The sequence below is a fragment of the Telopea speciosissima genome, chromosome 6 (genome assembly GCF_018873765.1).
Source record: "Telopea speciosissima isolate NSW1024214 ecotype Mountain lineage chromosome 6, Tspe_v1, whole genome shotgun sequence".
Classification (NCBI taxonomy): domain Eukaryota; kingdom Viridiplantae; phylum Streptophyta; class Magnoliopsida; order Proteales; family Proteaceae; genus Telopea; species Telopea speciosissima.
Window position 1 is genome coordinate 55,864,741 of NC_057921.1, and position 27,359 is coordinate 55,892,099.

At 38.4% G+C, this 27,359-nt stretch overlaps 2 protein-coding genes across 4 annotated transcripts; both read right to left on the reverse strand.

Annotated features, from left to right (window-relative positions):
• Positions 1-1,964: 1,964 nt before the first annotated feature.
• LOC122663613 lies at positions 1,965-10,354 on the reverse strand. Its single transcript, XM_043859212.1, has 4 exons — positions 10,222-10,354; positions 9,778-9,908; positions 4,082-4,192; positions 1,965-2,313 (listed from the first exon to the last, which is right to left on the reverse strand). Exons 2-4 carry the CDS (start codon positions 9,892-9,894, stop codon positions 2,080-2,082), a joined length of 462 nt encoding a protein of 153 aa, XP_043715147.1. The 5' UTR covers positions 9,895-9,908; positions 10,222-10,354; the 3' UTR covers positions 1,965-2,079.
• Positions 10,355-13,949: 3,595 nt separating this feature from the next.
• On the reverse strand, positions 13,950-25,333 carry LOC122665266 (ELMO domain-containing protein A). Of its 3 annotated transcripts, none has more exons than XM_043861371.1 (9): positions 24,891-25,333; positions 21,117-21,226; positions 16,912-16,980; positions 16,295-16,410; positions 16,148-16,202; positions 15,701-15,821; positions 14,896-14,943; positions 14,454-14,588; positions 13,950-14,360 (listed from the first exon to the last, which is right to left on the reverse strand). In XM_043861371.1, exons 1-9 carry the CDS (start codon positions 24,973-24,975, stop codon positions 14,311-14,313), a joined length of 789 nt encoding a protein of 262 aa, XP_043717306.1. In that variant the 5' UTR covers positions 24,976-25,333; the 3' UTR covers positions 13,950-14,310. The 3 variants fall into 3 exon arrangements, with proteins under 3 accessions (XP_043717306.1, XP_043717305.1, XP_043717307.1); XM_043861370.1 differs by having other exon boundaries at positions 14,494-14,588; positions 24,891-25,324; XM_043861372.1 differs by lacking the exon at positions 24,891-25,333 and adding an exon at positions 21,336-21,434 and having other exon boundaries at positions 14,494-14,588.
• Between the last annotated feature and the right edge of the window lie 2,026 nt (positions 25,334-27,359).

Genomic DNA, 27,359 nt, shown 5'->3' on the forward strand with positions numbered 1-27,359 from the left:
AGTATGATTTTACCCCCAAGTTTTGAAAAATTCTGCGTACCCCCTTGAGGTTTACAAATGTAACAAATACACCCATTCCGTTAGTTCATGACTAACAGTGCTAAAAACATGAGATGAAATGACAAAATTGCCCTTGCAAGGAAAACAAAAAAAAACCTGCAATTCATCTTCCCCAAATCAATTGGGGAAGATGAGTTGCAGGCTATTTCATGAGCAACTCTGTTATACTAGGCATATACTATAAGACAAATCGTATACTGAAATGGAGAAATACCGTTATCGCACAACAATGATTGCAGAGTGAAACGGACTGTAAAGGAAGAAGCACGAACGGTCGAGTTGAGTCGTATCTCGAAAGATACTTTCCTTAAGGATTTAGATGCCCCCTCTTCGCAACGGGGTTGACCTTGCACCTTACCCACCAAGATAAATACAACTCCTAAACGTATAGGTTGCGGAACCTAATACGAGTACCAAGGATACCAAACGACTAGACAACCCTCTTATTATTTAAACGAAAATACAAGAAGTATCGTCTCCTGGAACAAATGCTGCGGAGACAATACGTTTCTATTGTACCTCCAAAGGCAAGCATGTCTTGGTGAATATATAGAACTGGAATACTCTTTCATGAAGGGATATATCCATACAGATACAAAGGATGTACGTACAGATAATACGTATTTCCTTCACGTACAGGGAGGGGGTGTATCTAGCCTGCAATTCATCTTCCCATGTTTTTAGCACTGTTAGTCATGAACTGACGGAATGGGTGTATTTGTTAACGTTGAAAACCTCAGAGGGGTACGCAGAATTTTTCAAAACTTGGGGGTAAAATCATACTTTCGTCAAACCTCAAGAGTGGTATGTGTAAATTACCCTTAAATTATCGATGTGTCGTCTCAGTATCAGCCAATTCGGTGGACTCAAACATGTCGGGATCTAATTCCTACGACGCCAATTTTGTTTAATTCAGGACTTACCTTCTCTTATCTTTCAAATAAGGGCAGCCCTCATTCGCAGAGCTGCTATGATAGTTAGAAGACCAGCAATCCAACTCAAGTGCTGAAGAGTCTCTATGAAAGTAAACTGTGAGGTTCATGCTATGATAGTTAAAGACCTGCAATCCAACTCAAGTGCTGAAGAGTCTGTGTGAAAGTAAACTGATTTTGACATTTATAGGCTTAAATGAATGATAGCCTAGCTTAGAATACATTCCACTTATCACCCTATACTCTCCTGGCCACACTCCTGTGCATCACACATCAACACTTGGACCTGAATCTATAAAATAAGATCATACTGTCTTTCTTGCTCAATTTGGCATGCAGAAGGCACTGGTTACAAGTCCAAATTGATCCAGTAGGCTGTTTTAGAAGTGGAAAAACCAAAAAAGTAAAAGGTTTTTCTTGCTATCCATCAGCTGCTAAGGCAATCTACCAACAAATTACCATTCTACAAACATTGGACCATGAACAAATACAATACAATATCATAAAAGGAAGTTAGCTTGCAGTACAAATGGAAACAACACTCCAGGCTGAATTAAGGTTCTAGAGCAACCAGTGTAATGGCACATATAGAGCTACAAATGATCAGAATGTTCAGAACCATCAATGGAGTGGTATTCAGAAAGTATAGGTCTCACTCAGTTAACACTGAGTTTGACAGCATGACTCATCATTAGGAAGATTGAGCAAAGTGTCCACAACTAAAACTGACACTAGCTTCCGTTAGTCTTAACCAAGCTGGCCAACTCTTACAAAATACCACACACTTTTTCAAGGGCAAACATGAAAACAAAAAGGAAAAAAAAAAAATGTACATCATTGTAACTGTAATGTAAAGCTGAGCATCTCTATCAGTGTAAGCTATTTCAACGACCTTTTTCTTTTTCACTGATTTTACACTTTGTGAATGGATAAACCCCTTGCACCACTGAACAAGGTGTGGAAGATATTTACCTCACCTAAACAAAACCAGATATATCTAATGCTAACACTTGTTCTCAAAAAACCAGGAGGTTGACTAATGCTTACATTTTTATTCCTCAGCCAAACATTGACAATTTTACACAAGTCATCTCACATCACCACCTTGATTGTTGAGAGAGGATGATGTGTTGAGTTGTTTGTCTGAATCCATATTGCACACTTTTTCCATTTTCTCTGCCTCAGCTTTCACAAGCAAAGCCTGCTCATGCATGGCCTTCATCATTTCCCTTGTTCTCTTTTCCTCCCCTTCAAGCTGCATGTTCATTATGACCTCTGCCTGCTTGTCGATTGGCTTGAAGTACTCTTCAATAGCAGACTCCTGCATATATGGATAGCAAGCATTTACAAAAACAGCACAAAAAAGAAAATTATCCAACTGAAAAGAGCAACAGACCTATGCACGACGAGTGGACATTCTCCCTGTGCCTAGAAATGCAATAATTCATAGAGGAAAATTATATTTGGGAGTGTGCTTTATAGTTAATCATTCAAGAATAAAGATGGAATCATTTCTGAAGCTGAAATAGTAGGTTTATAAAGTCCAGGACCATTTAAGGATTTGTGAACTGAAGCTAAATAAATTGAATTTGACTATCCCAGAAGCACCGTAACAGTTGGGATGGCCAAATCATCCACCTAAATGGAACAAATTAAGGACCCATCTGTGCCTAATGAAATTGGCTCCTTTCCCCAAGCTTTTAAGAGAAATCACCAGGTCGTGTTTTTTCAAGCATCTGTGCAGAACTGTTCAGTATGTACAAACACATAGGTACATCAAATCACATCCAAAAGTTGAACCATAATCTCTCTCCAATTGGACTTAGACCCTTAAACACGGTGATCACCAGAACAAGGAAATCTGCATATTCTAGGGATCCATCAACTTTTGCCTTTCACAAATTCATCCATTCCTGCTTTCCTCAGAACACCCTCCATCTCCCCCCCCCCCCCCGAAAATATATACTGCTGCACTACCAAAAGACATAGATAATGGAATACATATATCTTTCTCCTCCCGGGCATCATGTTACCCCCTCAAAAAATCTCTGAAGTACAGAGATACACCCCAAGCTACCTTACAATGAACAGAAATGTGGCTCACATTCTTCTCTGCTACCTCTGGAATTGCACTCTTATTAGCCATTTGGAGTCTATTCCCTTCAAGTGGTTGACAATCCATACCCGATCTACATGAATGCTTCAGCTCTTGGTAGGACTGGTTTCTCCCAGAGCATTTTCAGCGAAGATAATACTTCCACTGGGGTGTAAAGCAATTCCATAAAAATTGGACTTAAAGACCATTCCTGTGTTCCTTTAAATCTTCTTATCTTCCCCTTCTTCTACTATGAGCCCATTCCAAAAACTTGGAATAGAATGGAACATCCATCCATCTCTTCTCATCAAGCCTCTTCCAAAAGGACCCCAGATAACCCCAACTTCCAACAAATAAGTCCTCAGAGACAAGTCAAACCGTCTTCCCCAACCAATTTTACAATATGAAGTAGGTTATTTATTAATTACTTCATGACAAGATATGGTGGAAAAATGAAAACAGCAATCAAACTCTTATAAAGTCAGAAACTACTGTCCCAATATGCAGAAAAAATTGAGCATTTGCACAAAAGGAATCTGACAACTTTATTCAACAATGTTCAAACTAAATTTATGTGCATTGGCTCAATGCTTATATTCTGAAAAAAAGAATCATCTACCCATCTTAGACAATCAAAATATGAGTTGGATTAAGTAACTTTATCAAAGTCACAATAAAGGTTATAATGCTAAGATAATTCTATTTATAGCCAGCATTTGACAGTCAACTGTCCAAAGTAATTATCCACAAATGAACTTGGAAATTTTGGTCAAGTTTGAGAAGAGAAAGAATGCAAGTGCTACAGGATCAAGGCCAATGGGAAACAGCAGGAATTGTAACATACTAACATTATAAAACAAACAAGGGCATTGTGTATGTGAATCTGTCAGGCACAACTTCCCATGCAGGGACCCATTCGTTTTTGGCATCCCCAATTCCATTTCAATCTTTGATTCATTTATAAAACTTGTCTGAATCATGTACTATGACTTACTGTTTCTTCAAGTTTCCGATTCAATGCCTGCATCTCCTCAACCATACGGCGAACCTCTGATAAAATAACCTGCTCTGGGATCTTTCTCAAGGCTGCCTTCCTTTCTTGCGCCTGAGCAAATGGGATAAAAGGGGGCAAATGATTAAGAATGAAGGAAAGAAAAACATATAATAATTTCAGAAGCAAGGCTGTTGCATAAACCTTATTTTTCAAGATAGCAGTGACAACCAAAACACAAAGATTAATAATAGCCGAAGTTGCAGTACAAAAGTTGATGTTAATTAGTGTAGATTGGAAATTGTGTGTGCGTGAGAGAGAGAGAGAGAGAGAGAGAGAGAGAGAGAGAGTCCATTAACTTTATAAGGATTTTTCACCTCAATTGAAATGTTAAATTTTAAATGCGATTTAGTAAATCTCAGGCTGTCATAAGCACACATATTTGGTGCAGTTATGAGTGCTTCCTTGCCCCTAGCGTACAAGACTGGTTTCAAAAGATATTGGATGGGGCTTATCTTTATCCAAAATCAACAGCGAAGGATAGTCAAGCTAGCATGACTGACAAGCTGTGAAAAATTAGGATCAGGGTCAGTTAGGCCCTATCTGATCCCTTGATCATTGCTGTCCAATGACAGCAAGGTAAAACGCATAAGCACACAAGGAAGAATTAGAGCATGCAAGCCATATTTTTCAAAACGCATTGCAGTATTACCTTTTTTGGTTTCTAATTTGGGTCCTGGTTTGTCCATTCACATTACTATTCTTCAGATTAATTTTTGGAAGTCTAAAACTAGTCCATTGAGGTTAGAAATCTTATCCACCTATCTTTCCACTGAGACCAAGATCTTGCAAATCCAAGTTGTTTGGAGTTGAGGCCAAAAAGTTATGGGGTATTGGGACGTCTGGTTTTGACTTGTGATGGATTTAGGTTTAACAGCAGTTACCCAATTAAGAGTCTGAATTGGAAGTGCTTGTTTCTGTTGTGAATTTTACTGGATTTGAACTGTATAATGGTGCTACCGGTTGGTACCCTTCTGATGGCTTTCTAATGCACTCTACAATTATCAATCTCCTTGTGTAGATCAAGTCACTTATCCATCTAATTCCTGCTCACCTCAGCTTCTTATGCTACATTATGTAGTTCCTCTTTGCTCTCGTCTTGAATGGGAGGAAAGCTTCTGGCTGTTTCTTCCCCTCAAGCATTTCATGCTCTCTGCTTTTCATTCCATTTTATTTGTTTTTATGATATTGTACTCTCTGATTTTCTTCCTCCCTTTTCTATTGTTGTTCTTGGATCCCTTACTTCTATGTCAATTCAGAGGATTTTTGGCTTTTTATCTTTGCTTCTGGCTCAAATTCTATTTTTGCAAGTAACGTTTTCTCTTCAATATCTTGCGTCTGTCTCTCTGACACCCCTTTAAATTCATTATAAGAGACTGATATCATCTTCAATTAGTATCAACAGATGCGTTCTTGGTACTAATTCTTACAGCCAATTAATTCCTTCTTATTTCTTTATGGTAGCATCATTTTTTCAATATTCTTACCTTTCCTGCATTCTTTCCTTTCTTACAAATCCCCATTTTTCTCTCTAACCTACTGTTGCTCTTCCAAGCTTCAATCTTCTGTCAGGCCAAAATCAGATCAGGTGCTTTGCTTTTCACTTCCTGTCAATAGCTGAATCGATTTACTTTGGTTGAGATGCATGAAGCTTGTTTTGAAGTTTCGATTCTTTGTTTCTGGTTTTCTATTGCGCATGTTGAGGAGTAAGATCTCAGATCTGAGTATTTTTTACATGGTGAGAAAGAAAAGGGTGGATTCATCAATCTGTGGCTCGCATAATTGTCACGGCGGTTAGGCGACACCAACTAGGCGAACAAGGCGTCCAAGGCGCCCGCCTAGGAGGCCAAGGCGCCGCCTTGACAACTATGGTGGCTCGTTATCTCAGGTAGAGATATTGGATTTGATTTTGTGTTACTCTCTTAGGCATTGGAGGTGGGTAGAAGGTGGCGGAGCTGTGTAGGAGAAGGCAGGTGAGGTGGGTAGTAGGTGGGGCGGGGAAGCAGGGTGGGGTGGGGTGGGGTGGGGTGGGGTGGGGCTGGGTTGCAGGGGAGGGCGGGGAAGCAGGGCGTGGGGTGAGGTTGCGGAGCAGGGTGAGGGGGATGGGGAAGGAAGGATGGGGGATGGCCGACTGATCAAGCGGGGAAGAGGATGGGATGAGGTTGGGGGGGGGGGGGCTGCACGGTGATGGTGGTGGTTATAGTGATGTTGGCGGTGATTAAGGGTATAATTGGAAATATAAAATAAATACCTCATAGATAACTTCACAAACGTTGGGTAACCTAGGTGAAGTTTCAGCAAACATTGGGTACCCCAATTATCATTTACCCAAAAAACAATCTGATCTTTAAATAGGCCAAAACTGAGAACTGAATCTGAAGAAGGATTCTAAGAAAATAGCAAACAAATTGCAATTTGAAACCGTAGATCAGTAAAGCATGAGGTGTGGATACTGTATGTGTGATTAAGTTTCAAAACTATGGAATATTGATGGGAAAAACCACAGATCTAGAAAGTATAGAATAAAAGAGACCAACTCACCTAATCAATCGATAGTAGTTAAGCACAAGAAATAGAAATCAGGAGTCCACCTAATTGCCTTGCTGAATTCACAGCAAGAAGCATGTTAGGTACTTAGACCGATACGCCAAAAGCTCCAGAGCTGATGGAATGTTAAATCAAGCCCTTTAACCTATCACATACTAGGCTGGCCCAATCTAGCACCCATACACTAGAGTGGACCCCATTAGTCACATAACAGACCACAAGCTTCCGTAGCCATCGTCCTCCGCGGCTCTCACTCTGGTGTTAGGTAGCCCTTTCCAAGCAACTCCACTCTGCTCCAGGGTTTTTGCCTACCGGCAAGTAGCCCTTTCTTGACGGCTTTCATATTACTCTAGATAGTCCTTTTCGTGACTCAAACCCATGACGTGGTGACTGGCTCTGATACCAAATGTTATAGGTACTTGACCAATACGCCAAAAGCTCCAGAGCTGATGGAACACGTTAAATCAAGCCCTTTAACCTATCCCATACTAGGCTGGCCCAATCTAGCACCCATACACTAGAGTGGGCTCCATTGGACACATAACAAAGCACATCTAAATCCGCAAATGCAACACTCAAAAATCCATTGAGCCACCCTAAAATCCACAGACCAGTTGAGCTGAAAGCTGCTTCTTCATTCAAATTTGTGTTTAGGGTTGCAGCCCCTTACAAACTCATACAAAAGACTAAAAAACATACTCAAACTCAAAAAAAGGAAAGGTCAAAATTAATCATGAACTGATAAGGACAAACTAGAAAACTGATCCAAATAAGGACTCTAACTAAACTAATGAAGTAAATCCTGTATTCCTACTTCTTACCCATATTTTAGGCCCATTGGACCAAAGGCCCAATATGTATAAAGCCCAACCCACAGCTTATTTCAGCGTAAATAAGTCCACTTCTATGTTTTATCTGCATTACTTGTAAGCTGAAGAAGTTTTGCGCATATTATTCAAGTAGTCGTACATTTCTATGGTTGTCTTGACATATGCATCTGCCACATCAATTGATCTGAAATCCCGATTAGCAAGCTCTAATCAGATCTCCATATTCAGCCCATTGATATACCTCAATACCAATTGCTGATCTCTCCTGGAGCCTACACCTGGAAGACAATTTGTGGAACTCCATGGTGTAAGTATCCACATCCTTACTACCTTGATAAAAAAAAAATATGGCCATCTTATAGAAAAGCACTTTTTCGTAGTTAGGAGGAACAAACTTATCATTCACTATCTGCTTCATGACCGCCCAATTAGTAACGGGTCCAAGTCGTCTAATGAACCTCGAGTGTAGCACAGCATCCCACCACGAACATTGAACATGCATACCAAGTGAATTTTGGGAGGACAAGCTCGCACTTCTTGTCATCTGGAAAGGACTTGTAAGAGAAAATCCCCAGGTCCCTTCCAGCCATCAAACTCTAGAACATCAACCTTGATGTCGAAATCCCTTTCTGGGAACTATCATGCATAGTTGTCACGTCGTCTAGGCAAACCAAGGCGATGGAGAGTGTCCAAAATCAAGGCGACGCCAACTAGGCGTCCAAGGCGCCCGCCTAGGCACCAAAGTCGACCAAGGCGCCTGGACACCTAGGCATTGCCTTGACAACTATGTTGTTGTGTGACGTCCTAGGGAATAAAGAACTTGCCCGGGTTGTCTCAGGGGCGTATCTGCAATCTGTAAAGCACTAAACTGGAGAACTTGTGTAGACGGCCCTGCATCATCTCACCATCGAATCTCCTCAAGAAGGCAAGAATCTCAACGAAAGTTTTGTGAGTTTGTTCCCGCTCAACCAAGGTCTCTACCATGATGTCTTTGTTCCTGCTCAGCCAAGGTCTCGGCCATGAATTTGTCAAGTTTCATTTTAATCCCTTACTAGTTTTCGTGTAATTCCCTGTACAATTTGTGGAGCTCAGGATTCGTGATGTGAGAGGGTCTTCTCATGGTTAAAATAACTGCAAGAATTTCAGCTTTGATACCAACTAATGCAACACTGGTTTATGGAACCCTAAATCTGGGTCGCTACAGGTCCACAAGTGACAAATAACTCAATTCAGAACAGTTTAGGACACTCTTGAAAGATGTAATCAGTACCTAGGACAGTTGAGTAAATAAATTTAAAGAACAATTCTGAAATTTCAGGAAAGAAGGGGATAAAACCAGAACAACTTAAGAAGGGAAGGGTTTTTGTGCAAATAATAAGAGTTCTGGTTCTATTTATAAATAACAAAGATATATCTTCTTCTTATACTTCTCGACTCTAATGGTAATGGCGGAAGAAAAGAATTGGTTCAGGCTCCAAGATCTCTATCGTATTACACTCAATTACATGAAATTTTAGGATGAAGTTCCTAACCCTCAATCCTCCGAACCCCAAGCAACAAATTCGAGAATCAGCAAGCTAAAGTCAATAAAAATTACCTGAAATCAGGTATGGTGGCACTGTAGCAACTAGCTATGGTTCCAAATTTAGTTCTCATAACAGGGGAGGTTTTAGCCACGTCCAATTTCATTGAAATAATACCGTTTCTTAATCTATTTAGATAATTTGAGCTGTTGGATTCAATTGGTGTGTAAGTTAGCACCTGCAAGGCTTGAAGAAAACTGGACATGGTGAGCATGGCTTAGAAACCCCAGCCAGAGAGCTTCAATATCTGTGAATTTCAAGGGTTTGAATCTTATTTACCTCCATTTCAATCTGCTTCTTGATTTTACTGGGCCAAGGCTCTGTTGATACTGAATCTATGTATAGCTGACATATGATTAGCATACTTGGGTACTCTAGAGACTAGGGACCTTGATTAAATTGTTAACGTTTGGTTTTCTGTATTTATTAGTCTACTATACCACATTGAAGTCTTATCAGATACCAAAGTATTTTTATATCACTCGCGCTTTTCTTTAATACAATAGCACAGGCACAACTTGAGTGAAGAGAAATGTCAGTTATTGTCTTCAGGCCCTTCTGGATGTTTCTGGTTTATGAGCTTTTAGCTACAATATTAATTCGAGTTTTGATACTGAAACTATAGCACAAGGGAAACAATACAACATGAAAAACAAAAAATTTGATTAAAATATGAAACCTGTTCAAATCGTCGTTGAAGTTGCAATCTGTAAGACCTGATCCTTCTTTCTTCATATCCAGAAAGTACTCTAACATAGAATAATGCTTTCCTCCCAAACTCTAATAGTTTGTCCATTATAACCAACTACTGAAAAATAGTAACTCCTGCACCCAAGAAATATAAAGAATCCAACAGGATTTTGTAAGCTCAAAACTGAAATCAGATACAAGTCAAAAACAAATGTCAGAAGGTAGAATTTTTTTTTGGTAAGGACATATCGCATACATATCATAAAAACAAACATCAAACTGAAGAATCAGATAATAAACAGGAATATTTAGAGGAAAGAACATAGGGGTTTCAACACTCATCTCTAGGGCATACCTCACTTTTCTTCTTCCTCTTAAAGGTGTGAATAGTTAAATGAGCGATAAACATAAACCTCTATGGAATGCTCACCTTTTCACAGAGAACACCACTGGAACTACGGATGGACGTTACCCAGAATTCACAAATTGCACGCACCGACGACGGACCGAACCCAACGGTGCGACACTCGTCTGTTTTGGTGAATAGGTCTGCGCAGTTAACGTGGGATGGACAAAAAGGAATCGTCACTGAACTGGTTTTTTCTCCCTTTTTTTTTTTTTTTTTTTTAAAGGCAAAAAGTTTCATACACGGTTGTGTATAAGAGGAATCTTTTACACTGGATTTTATTAACCGTTAGATTCAAGGGTTTTAATCTGAACCGTTCAAGGATAAAGTATGTATATACTCCTCCTATACAGTTACATTTCAAATACATGTAAAAGATTGCCTTTTGTATTTATCAATAATAATTAAAAAAAAAAAAACGAAACAACTTCCATGTTTTTCTCTGCAACTCCCTCTTAATCTATCCTCAATCAAACTATAAGTGGAAAAAGAAAATTTAGAAAGACGATCTTCCAGACTGCGGGCTTGTGAAACCATGAGAGTTCAAAACCCATGGCCATTTCATGGTGTATCTTAGAGAAAGAGCGATGATGATTCCGGTTGCCGCCGCCGACGGTGGTGACGGCTTCTTGCAACCGAATTGGAACCATTTTGTTGATTGTACACAATTCTGGTATATATGAATAATTTAAATCTCCCACAAAAACGTAAGAATATTGGGAACTCGAAAAAGAAGAAGAAGAAGAACCATTGATACATGGAGAGGTATTCACAAAGTGAAGAGAAGATTTAATAACTGTTATTAGGTTTTCACAGCTCAGGAAAATTATATAGTTTTCCAACTCATAAACCCTAGGGTAGAAGAAAGGGTCTGTAAAAGTGAAGTTACCATTACTTGTCAAGGAATTAAGAGGTACCGAGGAGCCATTTTGAATATGGAGACCGGAATCAACCACTCTCATGGTTCGGTTCTGATGAGAGATTGCTTCTACATAGAACTTCCCTGAAAACATGTATAGAACAGTGCGGTTATTCTCACATGAGAGGTTGCATCGAAGGTCTTCGCAGTCTGGAGGATCGTCTTTCAAGCGAAAAGGGTAGCTGATGTTGACAAGGTTCCCACATGAAGAAGAGTTGCAGTATTTCTGAGCTTCACAAGCCTGCAAATTTCAGAAGAGATTGTGGAACTATTTCCATTTTGCCACGTGAAATTGAAACGAAAGAAAGAAATAAGCAAGGATTGGTACAAAGGGTGAAAAGGGCGGGAAGAACACAGTATCGGTGCTCTGTTAACAGCTCCGATGATGGAAACGGCGGTAGCCATTGTGGGATCCGACTGGTTGTGATAGAAGGTAGAGCGAACTGAAAAGAAAGGAGAAAAAAGGATGAAAAGACTCATGGTCGATTGAAAGTTGAGATTGAGGTGAAGAAACCGTGTTTTGCGTAAGAGAGGAAGAGAGAAAAGGGAGTTGCAGAGAACGAAAAATATGGAAGTTATTTCGTTTTATTCTCACAAAAAAATTTTTCGTTTTTTTTAATCAATAAATACAAAGTCTTGTAGACGTATTTGAAAGAATAACCGAAAGGTAACCGTATACGATAAGTATTTATCATTATTTTATTCTTGGATGGTTTAGATTAAAACAATTCAATCCGACGGTTACTAAAAATGTAAAAGATTCCTCTTATACACGACTGTGCATGAAAACCGTCTCCTTTTTTTAAATTAGATAACTCTAAGTTTAAGAGTTTTTTTTTTTTTTTTTTTAAATTTATTTATTGTCAAACTGAGTCTTAATTTCATAATGAAATTGCTTAAATACAGATTTTATTTTTTATTTATTTTTTGGTAGAGTTTAAACACAGCAAGTTTGACCTTGTTGGCCCGAACCCGCCCTGAGCCCAAACAGGGCCTGGGCTGAGATATCTTGGCTCTAAGGGCGGGTCAGGGCTGAAAATTTATAACCCTGAGTCAGGATCGAGTCGGGTCAGGGTTGAGGCCTCAGGCTGAGCCTGCCCCAGCCCGACCCGATCTTGTTTTAAGTTATACTATAAAATATTTATTGATATAGCATATATATATAAAATGAACTTTAAATGTTACCCACATTTTGTTTTATAATATATTATATATAAAAACAATAAGTGATATAAATATTTAATAAAAATGTTATTTTAAGTAAAATTGATAATTTTCTCTCCGGTCCAGTCCAGCCCATGCATCTCCCTTTTCCCTCCCCGTGATCAGGGTCAATCAGGGTCAGCCTGGCCCGACCCTAAGGACGAGTCAGGGTTGGATTTCTTAGGATCTGAGTCAGGGTCAGGTCGGGCCTGAGCCTAACTACGGACACTCAGGGTTGGGCTAGGATTTTATAAAGCCCGGCTCAACCCGACCTTGTTGCACCCCTAATGTATAGGCAAGTCATATGAGAATAATCGTTTACAAATGTGATTTTGTTTTTTTAAGATCGTCTACAAATGTTACAAAATAAGCAAAACATAATTGACTCTTAACACGACAATGATCCTAGATATCAAGGTGAACCTAGAAAAAAAAAAGTCACATTTGTCTTCCAAAGTTTACTCGACAAACCCAACTGGTGGTGTCCTCTTTCACCATTGAACCATGGAAAATCGAGCTTGACTAGTTTTGGGGTGAATGATTGTTGAGAACCATTCTATCGACTACCAATGTGTGCCTAGATCGCTCATCATGCGTCGGTGGCAGAGTCATTGAGTTTTCTCCCTCTCCTTCTGGGTGACTTGTACGTGAGCCAAGTCTCTCGAGCACTTCATTCAACTTGGTCATGATCATGTGTTGTCCTTCAAAGAGAGATTCCTTATATCTCCTTCAAATTTCTTCACCCTCTTTATCCATGTTCCGACTTTAATATTAAATTGGTACGTAGCATGAATTATGTTTTCCTATTTCATCAAAGGTAAGAAAGGGAATTCTATTCTTCCTTTTTTCAGATTCTTTGTTCAGTTGCTACATAAATGAAATGTGAAATTATTGAGTGGTCTACTTCCCTTCGAATAATGAATCCCCAAAAAAGAATACCATGGAACTCATAAGGGATTTCCTTGTCTTTGTATCGTTTTGTTCGATCTTTAAGATCCTTACTTCACGTCGACGATTATGTCATGACGCCCTAATTGGTGACATCGGAAATCCTCTCCCTAATTAATTAAAGGGAAATTCTAATGTGCACCAAGATAATATGGAGTGGGTATAGTTGCACAACACTGTGATGGCTCTTTGAGCCAGGATTGAGCCTCTTTTATGGAGGTTTGGTTCGTGATGGAGTGGGTGACCCCATCTTTGCATCCGTCGGTGTTGGAGCTGATGACTCAATTTTATCCATGAAGCTTCTTGCCATTTATAGAGGACTAGGAGGTCTGTTATGCATGGACAAGACCATCTTGAGTTCTGAATGTTGGATTTGGTTTGTTGGCCTTGGCCATGCTCTGCCATCTTGGGCTGGCCTTGCCCAAGCGAAGTGGGCCAATTTTCTTGGCCCGACTGGACCAATGTGCAGGCCCTGCTGACAACAAAATCCCAATAAACCCATTAAACTAGATATTAATTCCAAATCTGTATTCCAACTTCAACCCTCCCCCCCACCCCAAAAGGAAAAAAAAAGAGAAAAAAATCTCCAATCCTGTGCACCAGAGAATTTATTAAGTTCGCTGGTTTTCAATTTTTTTTAAAAAATGTCCTGGAACTTCACCAGTGGAGCAGCACTAGAGCTATATAAATTCACAGATAAAATCAGTTCCTCACTTGCATACGCATTATATTCTCCCCCCTCAAGGGAGCAATGAAACTTGAATGTCATTACACTTGCATTATGGTGTGTATCAGATACCACCAAACTGAACTTCAAAGAAGGCAAGAAAACTTCTATCAAATCGTAAATGGATCACCATTTCTTGGAATCCACCAATATGTGGTGATATTAATTTCCCCAGGAAAAAGGTTAAAAGAAAACTGTTTAAAAGAAAAAAAAAAAAGACACATCTTGCTCCCTAAAGCCATCTGTATAATTCTCAACCAGGACTAACTACTATCTGAGGAGGTTGTACGAAGGCATCTCTTCTAGCCGTATCATATCTTCAAGCAAAAGCTCTCTCTCCAGTTGTCGGCGTGTGGATTTCATCACAGTCTGGCAGGAATTTCAGATTAAGAAACAGGGACAGACTAACAGAGATACAATCAATTAAGGTAATGAAAACAACAAATGAAAATTCAAGATTACTATCATTTTTAAAGAACTTGCCAACTGCAGATGCACATACGTTAAAGTCCATATAAGACGCACGCATAGAAAGCCATTGCTGATCCATTAACTTGAATGCTATGCAATAGAGGAGGTCAAATGCAGACTCGTTTTCTGTTCATATAAATCAAAAGGTTACACTTTTACCCCCAAAAAAATATGTACAAATTACAGTTTTAAACAAAAAAAAAATTTAATAATAATAATAAAGTTACACACCTTGTGCCTGAAATAAACTAGTTCAAAACAATGAGAGATGGAACAAGATTAGATGGATTCATCCCCAAATTGATTAAAATATTAAGCTTAGGGTCTTGTACATGTCCTCACTCTTGCATGGACACATCCAATAGAATAGCTGAAGTAATGGTATATCCTAACTATACAATAAACTGAAAACTAGAAATGGCATCCACGTTACCTGAAAGTAACTTCAAGAAAATTGCCCCAATTATGGTTCTTGGTTTGACTGCATAGTTGAAAAGGCATAATTTGTCATGAAAAACAAAAAAATAAAAATAAAAAATTTACTGATATAATTGGTGGAAATAGAACCTTTTCCAAAACTCTTATTATTATGAGTGATCAGAATTCAGAATATTTCCATTTATTTATTGTACAATATTAAAGAAATATATTTTCCACGAAATTAGCATTATCCTACGCCTAGAAAAACAACTGCCAGTCCTACGGACAAGCTATATTATGGAAGTGTACAGGTTCTATTTCTAATCTTACTCAAAATGAAATACAAGTATATAATTATGTCATTTTCTGGAAAACAATACATAAATCCGAATACTCAACCAATTCCCACAGTTTTAGACAATTGATATATCCAGCTGCATTAAATAACAAAATTTCCCTAAACATATTAAATATTTTATATTGAAATGAAGGAACCTCAGTTCCAGACAAATTTTCAATAAAAGAACTCTCAACCGACATTATTATCAGCTCTTCTATTTTTTTTTCAAAAGAAAAAAAAAATACCTTGGCCAAGACTAGGCTACACACTAAATATCCATTTAGCATCAAGCTCATCATCCACTTGGCCAGTCATTGTCACACATACATGTAGTTTTGACAGATTAGGCCAAGCAGCCTTATATAGTGAGTGGTATCAATAACCTTCACAAGATACAAGGTGGCTCAAGTACAATGAGAGTTTAGCAATGTTCCTTAAGTGACTGTTAAGAATGAATTGAACATGGATAGAGACAAACCAGCTTGCAGATCAAGCATTTGAATTAGCATGAATGTGATATTTACACCAGCTACTGCAAATGGGTACTCCCACATGGAACGGTCCCCTTCCTGCTTTTGGAGAAGATTCTGGAATGATTTCTGTGAACAAAAAGGTTGAGCTTAGAAACAGTAACATGAATAGCAGGGAAGAATAACTTAAAAAAAATAAATAAAAGGAACATGGGAAGCATTTATCAGTCATTCAAGGAATAATACGTGAGCACAGGGAATTCATGGCATGCATCATCTACCCAGCACGCTGGAAATGGTGTCCAGCACCTTGAAACCACTACCACAGCACAGCTCTGTGACTTTATGGTGCAGATAGCCAGATACCACTGGCACACCCTGGTAACTGAAATGTGCTACAACACACTATTCACATATTTATAATCAAGAGCAACATTGTTAAGAAGAGAAAGTACCGGATAGTTCCTGGCAAAGAACAATAGGTTCTCCAGCGATATGAAACCACCACCCCTACCAGTAACAATATATAGCATAAGCTAAACTTGGTCAATAGAAAAAGAAAAATAAGGGCCCTACAGAAAATAAAGAAAGAACTAGCATACCTGAAATCTGTGGACGGATCTTTTCCTTGCCAACCCATTTCCTTCCACTGCTCGGATATTAAACCATGAAGTTCTTCCTCGGGGAAGGCAGCATGCCACAAAGCCTTTAAGGCTTCCTATAATGGTGAAGCAATAGTAAGTCCACGGTCAAAAGAAACCATTCACGCTTTTTCAGTACTATTGGACCATGCCACATCAAAGACATCCAGAAAGCAAGGGATCAGTGGGCCAGATGTACCCACGGTCATCATGTTCATCGTCTGCATTAACCATCAATGCATAATTGGCAGGATCTTTCAAAGCATATAACTCAGAAAGGTAGCTAAAGTGAACTCTAAATGATTGGATGTACATCCAGTCAAATAAAAACAATGAAAACTGTAGAAGCGGTAACTCCTCCCCCCCCCCCCCCCCCCCAAAAGAAAAGAAAAAAACTTTAAAAGCTAGTAAATTATCCATAAAGTAAAAACTCTGAGGAATAGAAATTATGTGGGGGGAGGGTGCAAGGGTAGGTTGGGCTGAACTCAAGAATTAATGACCCCCCCTCCCTTTTTCCCAGCTAAGGCATGCAGTGCACAGACAGGTCAAAAGCATCCAAACATAATTGAAGACATTACCTGATGTTCAGGCCTTGAACTATCGTACGCAACATCAATGCGGCTCTGTAGCCGCAGCAAGCATCCCTCCTGAAAGCACAAAAACCCACAAAAAAACCTCAGTTTCTAAGGACAGTCATTTGTAGATCACTTGGTGTGTACCAATTACCAAAACAAGTTGCTGACACCATGATGGAGGGAAATTAAAATTATCCAATAACTTTTTAACATAAAGTTAAACAAGTAATACAACAATAAAACAGGCCTGATCTCCTAATAAATTGATTCAAAAATGAAACCCATAAAGTAAATCCATAGGACATTCTTCCATGGAAATTGGATCAGTGGAACCTCAAGACACCATATAATGTGGTATTCTAATCACCTAAAGGATTAGGGTTAGAAGATCTCATGTAAATCCAAGATCAAAGAGATATGGCACTCAAAATAGAAACCAGAAATAGAATCTCCCAAAATAGTAACTTAGATTTAGCAGTTGCTGAAATTAGAAACAGATTTTGAAAGTTCCAGAAATAGAAAGTGGTAAGAGTACTGAAAATAGAAACTGGAACCAAAAATTAGAACTTAATGGAAAAGGTTCAAAATTAGAAAGTAAGATTTAGGTTGTGTATGGCAACGTTTTTATTCCAAATTAGTATTTCTGAGTCAGAAAAACTTTTGTGTTTCTGTTCATTTGGAATACTTCTGTAAAAAAAAATGTTGTATGCTAAAAAACTGGAAAGAAAAAAAAAAAACAGAAACACATATGGAGTGTATATTAACAGAGGTATATCTTCTGTTTTGTGGTGGTGGTGGCAGCGGTGGCGGCGGTAAAGAGAATTGAGCTTGAGAGTTGGGTTTTTTGGGTTGGTTTTTGTAACGAATTTGTGTTTCTTTTTTTTATAAACAACATCAAATCTGTTTCTCCAATGACCAACAAATGTATTTTTTCACCAAGTTTATTCCAAAAAATACAAAAACAGAACGGACGTCACATACATGTTCTGTTCCAAACTTATTCCAAGAAAACACAAAACACCAGAACTGTTTCTTCTAAATGTTGCCATACAGACCCTAAACTGCCAACAAAACAGTGACACAATGGACTGATTGTAGACTGTATTGGTGATAGAAATCCAGGTCTGAAACTAAGAAGAACAATGCTAATAGTTAAGAATCAGAATAGCAGTTCAAAGGATAAACAGAAACAGCACATAGAATAAGCAAGACGGAGAAATATGCAGAATCTGAGTCATATTAGATGAAGGAAAAAAAAAAAAAAAAGACAAAAGACATAAGAGAGAAAAAAATGATATGTTAGGCCTCTCACCTAACTGTAGAGAAGGAATCCCACCAAGGTTTCTCAACTACATACCACAGCAGAGAAGTTTTGAATCCACAAAACCATGCTCCATCTCCCATAGAACTCACAAGCTCAATCAAGGCTAATCTTTTTTTTCAAATCGTTGGTAGTGGGTATGCTTCCCTACTCTTTATAACTTGATGGAAACAAGCAAAATAGGAAACCCATATGTATGGTAGGAAGAAAGTCTTACAACTTAAGTCTCTTCAAATAAAAGCTATTCTAGAACATTACAAAATAAAAACTAACTACTTAATCCCGTATAGGTCTTAAATCCCTAATATTTGGGCTTCTAGAATTGGCCTATAACAATAGTAAACCCAAATATACAAATCTCATGGCCCATACAACCCATTGAGCACTCAAATTAAACATATTAATTTATTCTTGGTCCAGTTTGATGCCCAGGTTTGCTGCTGGCCTTCTTGTACTTTTGAACTACATCACCATATAAAATAGAGCACAATCACCCTTAGAATTTTGTGCACCTCAACACCCAATAGGAAGGCACCAGCTTCACCATTTATGTTTTAGCGATGAGCATGCAGTACTATCAGTTATTCTTAGTCACCCATAAGAGCTCTTTCTAGTTTTGTCTGCTTAGGTTGCTGTTGTTATGTAAATTACAGCTGAGGTACCTAACATTTAAGAAAACTACATCTGTGTACCTAACGTCGAAATATTACGTTTGGGATACCTGAATAAGGATAAACTTACTTAATTTAGCCAGTTCTAGTCATATTTCCAACTTTGTCCGTAGATACCTCCATTGGTGGCCTAATTGTCCGACGCTAACGAGTGGGGAGTGTTTGGGACTGTATCTCTCTCCGCATCTCCCTCCTCTCCCCGCCATGTGCATTTTCTCTCTCTCCATCTCCGTTCTCTATTTCTATTCTCCAACAGATGCAGTTCTTCTCTACCCCAAAAAATCATAGCCCACGAAATCAAGACCTTTTGAACAGCCATCTCCGACTAGCAGGAGGTGATAGAATAAACCGCATGCCAAACTGCAAGGAATGTGAGCTTGCACCAGTGGAGGTGTCAATTAAAGCTATCTTCCCATTGCAGGCACGAGAGGAGATGAAGGTGGTGACATCCAACGATTCGTTGCAAGGAGGCTATGGGTTTCCACCTGTTGTAGAAGATGGAATCGAACTTGCAAAAGCCACTCCTTGGTCGATGTCCATCGGTGTGCTATCAGAAACCGTCGTTAACAATTTAATCAGCTTCCTATATTCTATAAAACCCTAATCATTTTATATATCTGGGAGAACAGTGATTTTATAGTTGATGCTTTAAGACGAGAATGGGTGGACTCTGGCAATTCTGACAGTGTGAGTCGGCTTTGTTTGGCAGACAATGGACTACAGTAAGAAAGATCAAAGATGTGATGCTAGTGAACCACATCGACCAGAGAAGCCAAGCAGAGAACGAAGAGGAAAAAGAGAGTGTACCTGTGTAACCAGATTACAGCAAGTTCAATTGCAGGAAAGTTGCCCAAGGTATTTATGGGCAAAGTAAGAGATATGACTAGAACCAGCTAAGTTAAGTAAGGGAATCCTTATTCATGTAACCCAAACATTATATTTCAAACATGATGTACTCCAGACGTAGTTTTCTTAAACATTAGTTACCCAGCTGTACTCACCCTACTTTTTTTAAAGAACTATTGACTATGAATGTATCCCTGAAATTGAAGGTAGAGACAGTACCCTCATTTCTGTTAATTATGTAAGTCATGCGGTCTATAAAAGCTCAATCAGTTGTCAGGACAGTATTTTAGATTTATATGCCGTTTCAATGGTGAAATTTCTTTAGGAGCTCTTCAAAGTGCTTATCTTATTATGACGCCTTATCTTAGATAAATTTTAAATAAATAAAATGTCAAAAGGCATATTATGAAAATCCTAGTCAATGAAAAATATTAAAACCAGGCATATTCTGGTTTGGCATGTAAATTCATGCTTCTTAAAATCTACAACTTTGGGAATCCATATTTTTTGGAGAAAATTGGTGCCAACTACCAAGAAATATAGTAAATTGATTGTCATAACCTTTCTTTATGGAAAACAAGTTGGCAGGAGCTTAGCTGAATTCGACAGAATCATTTTGAACAGGTCATAAAAAATATCATCTTGGACCTATGATATTTCTTTCTGTTGATCAACATTCCCTACAGCTCATTCAAGATTAAAATGAAAACCTAAGCAAGTTGCATTTTATTACTAATTTCAATACTAAAGAAAGGTTTATTAATCTTTTCCTTGATAGATTACTGTAATAAAGGCTTTTCATTTCCTTTTCTTAGTTTTCTGACTTGTAAGACTATAACAAAGAATTCCTTATAAAATTGATTCACAGATAACATATTAGGGGCTGGGAGGAACATTTAAAGTAATTAGACACGCTTGGTCAAGTGCAACTTGACTAAATCTTGGCATGGCTTCAGCTCTTGTTTGCATCAGGTTATGTGTTAAACCATTCCTACTTAAGAGTTTGACTGGCTTCAATTATCTTCTGAAAGCAACCACACCCCTGCCCCCCCCCCCCCCAACCCGAAGCATGTGATGCCAGTTGGTATTTAAGCTTCTACTTGAGGAATTTAAATGAGACACTACTTCCTATCAAGTATTTAGCTTGGAAATATTATAGATTTGAATAATGAGTAACCACGGGACTCAGATGAGTTGACATGACTCGCCCTGAGGTAGACTCTGGAGGCAGATTCATCTTCTACCAACTCATATGGTCAACCGAGACAAATTGATAAAAAGTTGACAAAAACCTGTTCATATAAACTGCATCTCAATTGTGTGGAAAAAATCGAACCTAAAATTTAACCAAGACCAGGGAAAAATATTACCTGTACAGGGGTTAAATCAAATGACGGGCGAGCATCATTCTCTCTTCTCTGAGCACAAACACAAGACAAGCCTCTGCCAAGCCATGCTGCCGATCCTGCCACAACCTCAGCTGTAGGAATACAAAACTGCCAGCTATTGGACTAGGAGTTTCTAATGTTTTACAAAAAATAAGCATTTAACTATGAAAAAGAGAATTTCTCAGGATCAAAGAAACCCACCCATCCTTACTAACATGTGCAAAGCTAATTTACCAATGGCCTGTGCATAGGCAGTATAGTGTCCTTGTGAACATTTGAGAAAACATCATTACTGTCAAACTGTATATCAAACTATTAAAACAACAACAACAATTCAGCCTTATCCCAACTAAATGGGGTCGGCTACATGGATCCAAGAAGAAACAGAAATTAATAATATAAAATTAAGGGAAGGAGCACACAATGATGACACAAACTCTGTTGATGAAGCATAGGTCAAATACATATTGACAAGCACTTTCAAAGGCAATAAGATACACAAAACCAAGAGGGGATGTTTTGATGACAAGCATAAGCTTAAGACTACCGAAGATCAACTGCAAATCATGAACCATCTCAACCTAATAGTTCATGCATTAATTAGGCAATCTCTAGCCCTCCCATCAAAGCAGCGACTGGCTGGCTGCCATAGTAGGAACTAAGTGACTTCAGACCCCACCAACTGTAGTTGTCATTTTCTGTGTTATAACTGAGGAGCTTCCAGATATGGCACTACAGGTAAATAGGCAACTCAAACACAGGTCTGAGGAATGACAGCACAAAGAATTTACCACCCAAATAAGGCGATCATTTAAGAGCAATTGGTTGTCAGTAAGGTCAAAAGCATGCATTAAGAAACATACAGGCAATGTTTTCCACTAAACTATCAATGTTTAACATAATTTTTTCTATGCATATATTTACATATTCCTTATAGTGAAAATGAGCTCATATAAAAGGGAACCACAAGAACAAACACATCACAGTAGGGATATAACATGAGAGGTCTACCCTTTTTAGAGGTATTAAATAAGATATCTATATCCCATATTTATAGCCTTATAGGCTATTCACATGATTATGTTATTCAATTTCTCTTTCTTTAAATACATCATAATATTTCTTTTGTCAGTTAGGCTTCACCCAGAGAAGCCGAAATGCCTGGGCGACAATTGCATTGACCGCTTTGGCCTACCACTGCGACAGACTTAGCAAGCACAAGGAAATGAGATAAATAACACAAAGGCAGATTCCTGAATTCTGATGCTTAGAACCTTTTTTGCTTTTCTTTCCTTTTTTGCCCACTCTTCTAAGCAAAGAAGTCCCCACATGCTGAATGCAACTCTAAAATCCTAATCACTGGGGAGGGAGGTTAATGTTTGTTCAGCGGGTGGATGGCATCACCAGAAGAAGAGCCTTGGGAAATATGTAAGTGTCATTAGAGATATACAACAACTCAGCCTTATCCCAACTAAATGGGGTCGACAATATGGATCCTTGCCCTCCAATCAGCTCTATTTGAGGTCATACTTGATACAAAGCCTAAGCTATGCAAGTCTTTCCTTACCACTTCTCATAGGGTCATTTAAGGTCTGCCTCTGGCTCTTTTAGTTCCTTCAATCTGAATCAAATCACTCCTCCATACTGGAGCATCCAAAGGCCTCCATTGAAGATGGCCATGCTACCTCAAACAACTTTCTCGTAGCTTATCATGTATCGGAGCTACTACCAAATCAGCTCTAATATGATTAGTCCTTACTTTATCCTAACTAGTTTTTCCACTCATCCATCTCAACATCCTCGTCTCTACTACACTGAGTTTATATATATGATGCTTCTTAACTGCCCAACATTCCGCACCATACATCATAGTTGGCCGTATGACTATCTTATAAAATTTTCCTTTAAGTTTTAAAGGAATACGTTGATCACACAACACTTCAGATGCACCTCTCTCCTTCATCCATCCTATTTTAATTCTCTATGGAACATCATCCTCTATATCACTTTCTTTATTTATGATTGAGCCCAGATACCTAAAATAATCACTTTGCATGTCATTAGAGATATACCTTTAGTTATATGGCCTCTCAAGTGAACATTTCATTCCATATGAAGCCAAGTAAGACAAATGATATGGCAGATATGATGGTCAAGCAAGGAGTAGTCTGGCAAGTTTTGCTCTGTGAGAGATCGTGATGTTAATCTGTTTTCTTATGTTTGTGTTTATTTTCAGTACAATCTAGTCACAGGAGCTTCTAGCATTCCCCTTCATGGCTTGTGCTTCTATTTTTTCTTTGGTGGGAAAGAGGGTCTGACAGACCTATGAAAAATTGAAAATACAGAAAATAATGACAAGCCAAACAGATTAGCTAATTATGGCTCTCTTTACAGTCACTCATGCATAGTTTCTGAATTGCAATGCTAGTTTAGTGGGTGTTCCACTTTATCATTGCCAGCAGTGGCCCTTAACCTGCAAACTAATACTCATTTCTCCATGACTGCTCAACTTATTCAAGGCTTAATGTCCACGATGAGTGCTCAATGCTCATTATGAACATCATTTTTTTTTTTTGGGTTGGGGAGGGGCAGAAAAAGAAAAAGAAAAATCTCAAGGGCTTAAATTATGAACCAGAATACCAGTCCCCTCCCCACCCATCTTGTTGCAGGATACAGTAGGGCAGGTGGCCGTGCAATAAGATCCCAAACATCCATGTTTTAATACTAGAAAGAGGCCATCAAAAGAACTAGGTAATTTTGGCCAACCCTAGAAGAAGGCCGTACAGGTCAGCACATCCAAACCATTTAAAGTTTTTTATGCTTGCTAAAATCTTGATCTTCATTCAACAAGGGCATCAATCCAATTATCTGTGAGTCTTTTAAAATTATTATTATGAAATTTATTATTATTATTTGGCTATATTTTCTGTGAGTCTTGGGCAACCAGAATAAATGCTGCAAAACTCAAACCAATCTTATACAACCAGGTCACTGTGACCCAAACTTCACAGGTGAAGCCTGTATCAAAATCCCTCAGATTCCTTGCAATTATTTCTTTCACCTACTCTAATTTAAAGACATCACTTGATGTTTCTTCATTTCACCAACAGCCAAGTGCCAAAGGATAAAACGAGGTAATAACCATTATATACTCTTATTTCCAAGCATAAATGCATAAGCATTCTAGACGTACAAATCCTTAAATTAGAGAAGTTGAACCAATCACCATTTAATATAATGGCATGCACACATGAAGAGTTGTTAATGTGCATGACCTCAAACTGAACGAGCAGGAATTGTGAAAATAATTCTCAGTGCAGGGAAGGGCAGAGAGTATACAAACATATCTGGTAAATTTAGGATGAAGTATTAAAGTTAACTTTCTGGTTTCTGAAATTTCAAAGTCCTGCAAGCCTCATACCCAAGAAATTTCAGAAGAGCAAACCGTACATAAAAGATGTAATTCCACTACACTGCAAGTAAGAAATTTTCCATCAATTTTACCTCGACAGTATATAATCGAAAACAAAGTGAAATTTCACCAAATCATATACCGACGTTTTCATCGCATTTGTAGAGAAACAAAATCAAAAGGAAGTATGGAAGAAACTAGCAATGAGGAATGCGCTGCGAAAATGATTTTCAGATTAAAAAATTCAAAACTTCTCGAAACGAATGAGAGAATCCAAAAATGAAGAATAGGAAATGGGTACAGCATATCTAGGGGGGTGAGGAAAAAAAGAATTTAAGACCCACCGGATGGTGAGTTGCAAGAGCCACCCCGTTCCAACCCTTCAGATATCCTCCTCACAGCGACGAATGATTCACCACGGTCATCCATAGCTTCCGCTACAACATTGATGCACCACTCTGATCCAGAATCAAACGCCCACTGAATCTTATACAGAAAAATACAAAACAGCACTAACGACGAATACTCCTGAGATTACTTCAAACAGGCACAGAAGGGCAGAATCACAGGCGGAATCAAAGTTTCTTCCAGTAAACTTCTTCAGAATCCAATCAAATCTCCTTCAAACCAGCACAACGCATTCAACAGCGCCGAAACTCCAAATGACGAAATTAAAGTGTCATTTGAAGTGTTTCAATCAATAACAACCACTCCACAGCAACAAAGATTCAGCAGAAGGACTAGTCTTCAGATCAATTGATTCAGCCATCAAGAAATACTAATCAGAACAAAAGGTATTAATCAATGAAGTAAAGCAGCAAAAAAAATCTGACAGGATGAAGAGATTATATAGGGATTTCTCCAAAATCTTAGGGCTCCAAGATCTGCAAGAGAAGCACCATTGAAGCTCTGAATTCTTCTTATAAAGTGCCTTTTATCTCTTCCCCTTTCGCACTATTTTCGGATAAATCGTTAATGCTTTTCGCGTCTTTTTCTTCAGGTGGCGTTTTGTGCAGTCTTTATGAGATCGGAAATTGGTTATAACATTACAAAGTACAAAACGACCTCATTTATTTATTCCCGAACCCATGCTTGATATTTTATTACATTTTAACACAAATAATCTTACGCGGCAATGCTTGTCCGAACTCCAAAATTAAAAGAGTCTGAGGCAAGTCTTGGTCAGAATTCCACGTGGTAGGGGACCATGGGCAACTGGGCTGAGAGGGTTTATGTCCAAATTGTAAGGTTATAATGGTAATTTGGAGGCTAAGACCATGTTAAATCTCTTTTATTTGACAAGTGGACCCATTTGGGTCATGGCCCAAAAAAAAAACCAATTCCTAAACCTCAAGATGAGATCAATAAGGCCTGATTGATAACACTCTCAATTCTTGATTCCAGTGATTTTTTATGCACGATAATTTCTATACAACCGTTCAAGTTATCAGTACTAGGTGGAACTCGCATGAAAGATAGAACTTCGACTCTGCATTCGTTATGTCATTCTCTTCTTCTGCAACTCTGACTTGGGTTTCTTTTTTGTTTCTTCTTCTTTTTTGGCTACTCAATTAATTTGTTCTTCTTCTTCTCCTCATGCCCCTCTTCCACCGCAATCCATAGTGTAGCTTTAAAATTATAATGAAAAAAAGAGAAATTCTATAATTTTTCCAAACCCAAATTTGTTGTTGTAATGTTAAATTCATCACAATTAGGTTTATGGGAAAGAAAATGCTACCTGGGTGCATGTGGTACACTGCCTTTATGCCCAGATACAAGGGGTGGGCGAAATAACCATCACATCCCTAGGAAATTCCGCTTTTTAAGTCTTTGTTAGGTGAAATTGATCCACGACTGGGTTAAGTTTGGGTCATGGTTAGGTCTAATTTGAACTCTCTGTTAAGGTAATAGATTTGGGACAAATTTTTTATAGGGAAACGATTTTCAGTACCTAGTAATTTTGCTCTAAAAAATCAATTCGACTCAGAATCAATGAATTGAGAGCAAGATTGTTATCAATCAGGACCTAAATATTCATTATTTACTTTAAGGGAAAGTTTTCTTTTACCATACTATTCAGCCATCAGTGGCCATAAATGTCTACCCCTTATTTACAAATGTTCAAAATTACCCTCACTATTGTGTGACACCTTCTCAATGCCATTCGAAAGCCTTAGTCATTTTTTTTTTCTAACAAGTTTAAGGGTTGATGTTCTCTGTGGAAGAGCGTGGCCCTTGAACGCACAAGGGCCAATGAGAGCATGTGCATTAGCATCATGGGGGCGGGGTGGTCATTTCAACCCCCTTTATGTCTAAGTGTGAGCGATACACTCCCCCACAGAAATTTCTCCCAAATACTAAACAAAGGAAGGTGATAGAATAGGCAATTATAATTATTAATAAATTTTTTATATTAAATTTAATACACAAGGAGATCTCACTTGGTTTTTTACTCACTAGTCCAAGGTTTCACACGTAAGGAACCAAAATTGCCCCATGAATATGATGAAACATATTGAAAAACAGCAGTTGGTGGTTTAACCACTTAAATGGAAAAATCTAATACAAAAATATGTTTTAGTTTTTTGGGGAAAAGGTTATCAAGCTGCTCAAGGGATATAGTGGCACCCACTCTTTTATCTTTCTTTTCTCATATGAATTGAAATACCTCTATTTATGAAACCATTCTATCACACCCATTGGTGTGCTACTCTGTGTCGCTTGCTCGTCAATCCTTCTCCTTTTTTATTTTTAATTAATGAAACTTCAGAGGTGGAGATCTACTGGGATGGCACTCATATAGATGTGACATG

Excerpts from the sequence above, each read along its gene's own strand:
- LOC122665266 (XM_043861370.1), bottom strand. The coding sequence starts at position 24,975 with ATGGATGACCGTGGTGAATCATTCGTCGCTGTGAGGAGGATATCTGAA. Across the intron at positions 16,203-16,294 it reads GATCCGTCCACAGATTTCAG|GGGTGGTGGTTTCATATCGC; the intron begins GTATGCTAGTTC and ends TGTTACTGGTAG. Across the intron at positions 14,589-14,895 it reads TTTCTTGAAGTTACTTTCAG|AAAACGAGTCTGCATTTGAC; the intron begins GTAACGTGGATG and ends TTATATGAACAG.
- LOC122663613 (XM_043859212.1), bottom strand. The coding sequence starts at position 9,894 with ATGGACAAACTATTAGAGTTTGGGAGGAAAGCATTATTCTATGTTAGA. Across the intron at positions 4,193-9,777 it reads TTCAACGACGATTTGAACAG|GCGCAAGAAAGGAAGGCAGC; the intron begins GTTTCATATTTT and ends CCATTTGCTCAG. Across the intron at positions 2,314-4,081 it reads ATCGGAAACTTGAAGAAACA|GAGTCTGCTATTGAAGAGTA; the intron begins GTAAGTCATAGT and ends CCATATATGCAG.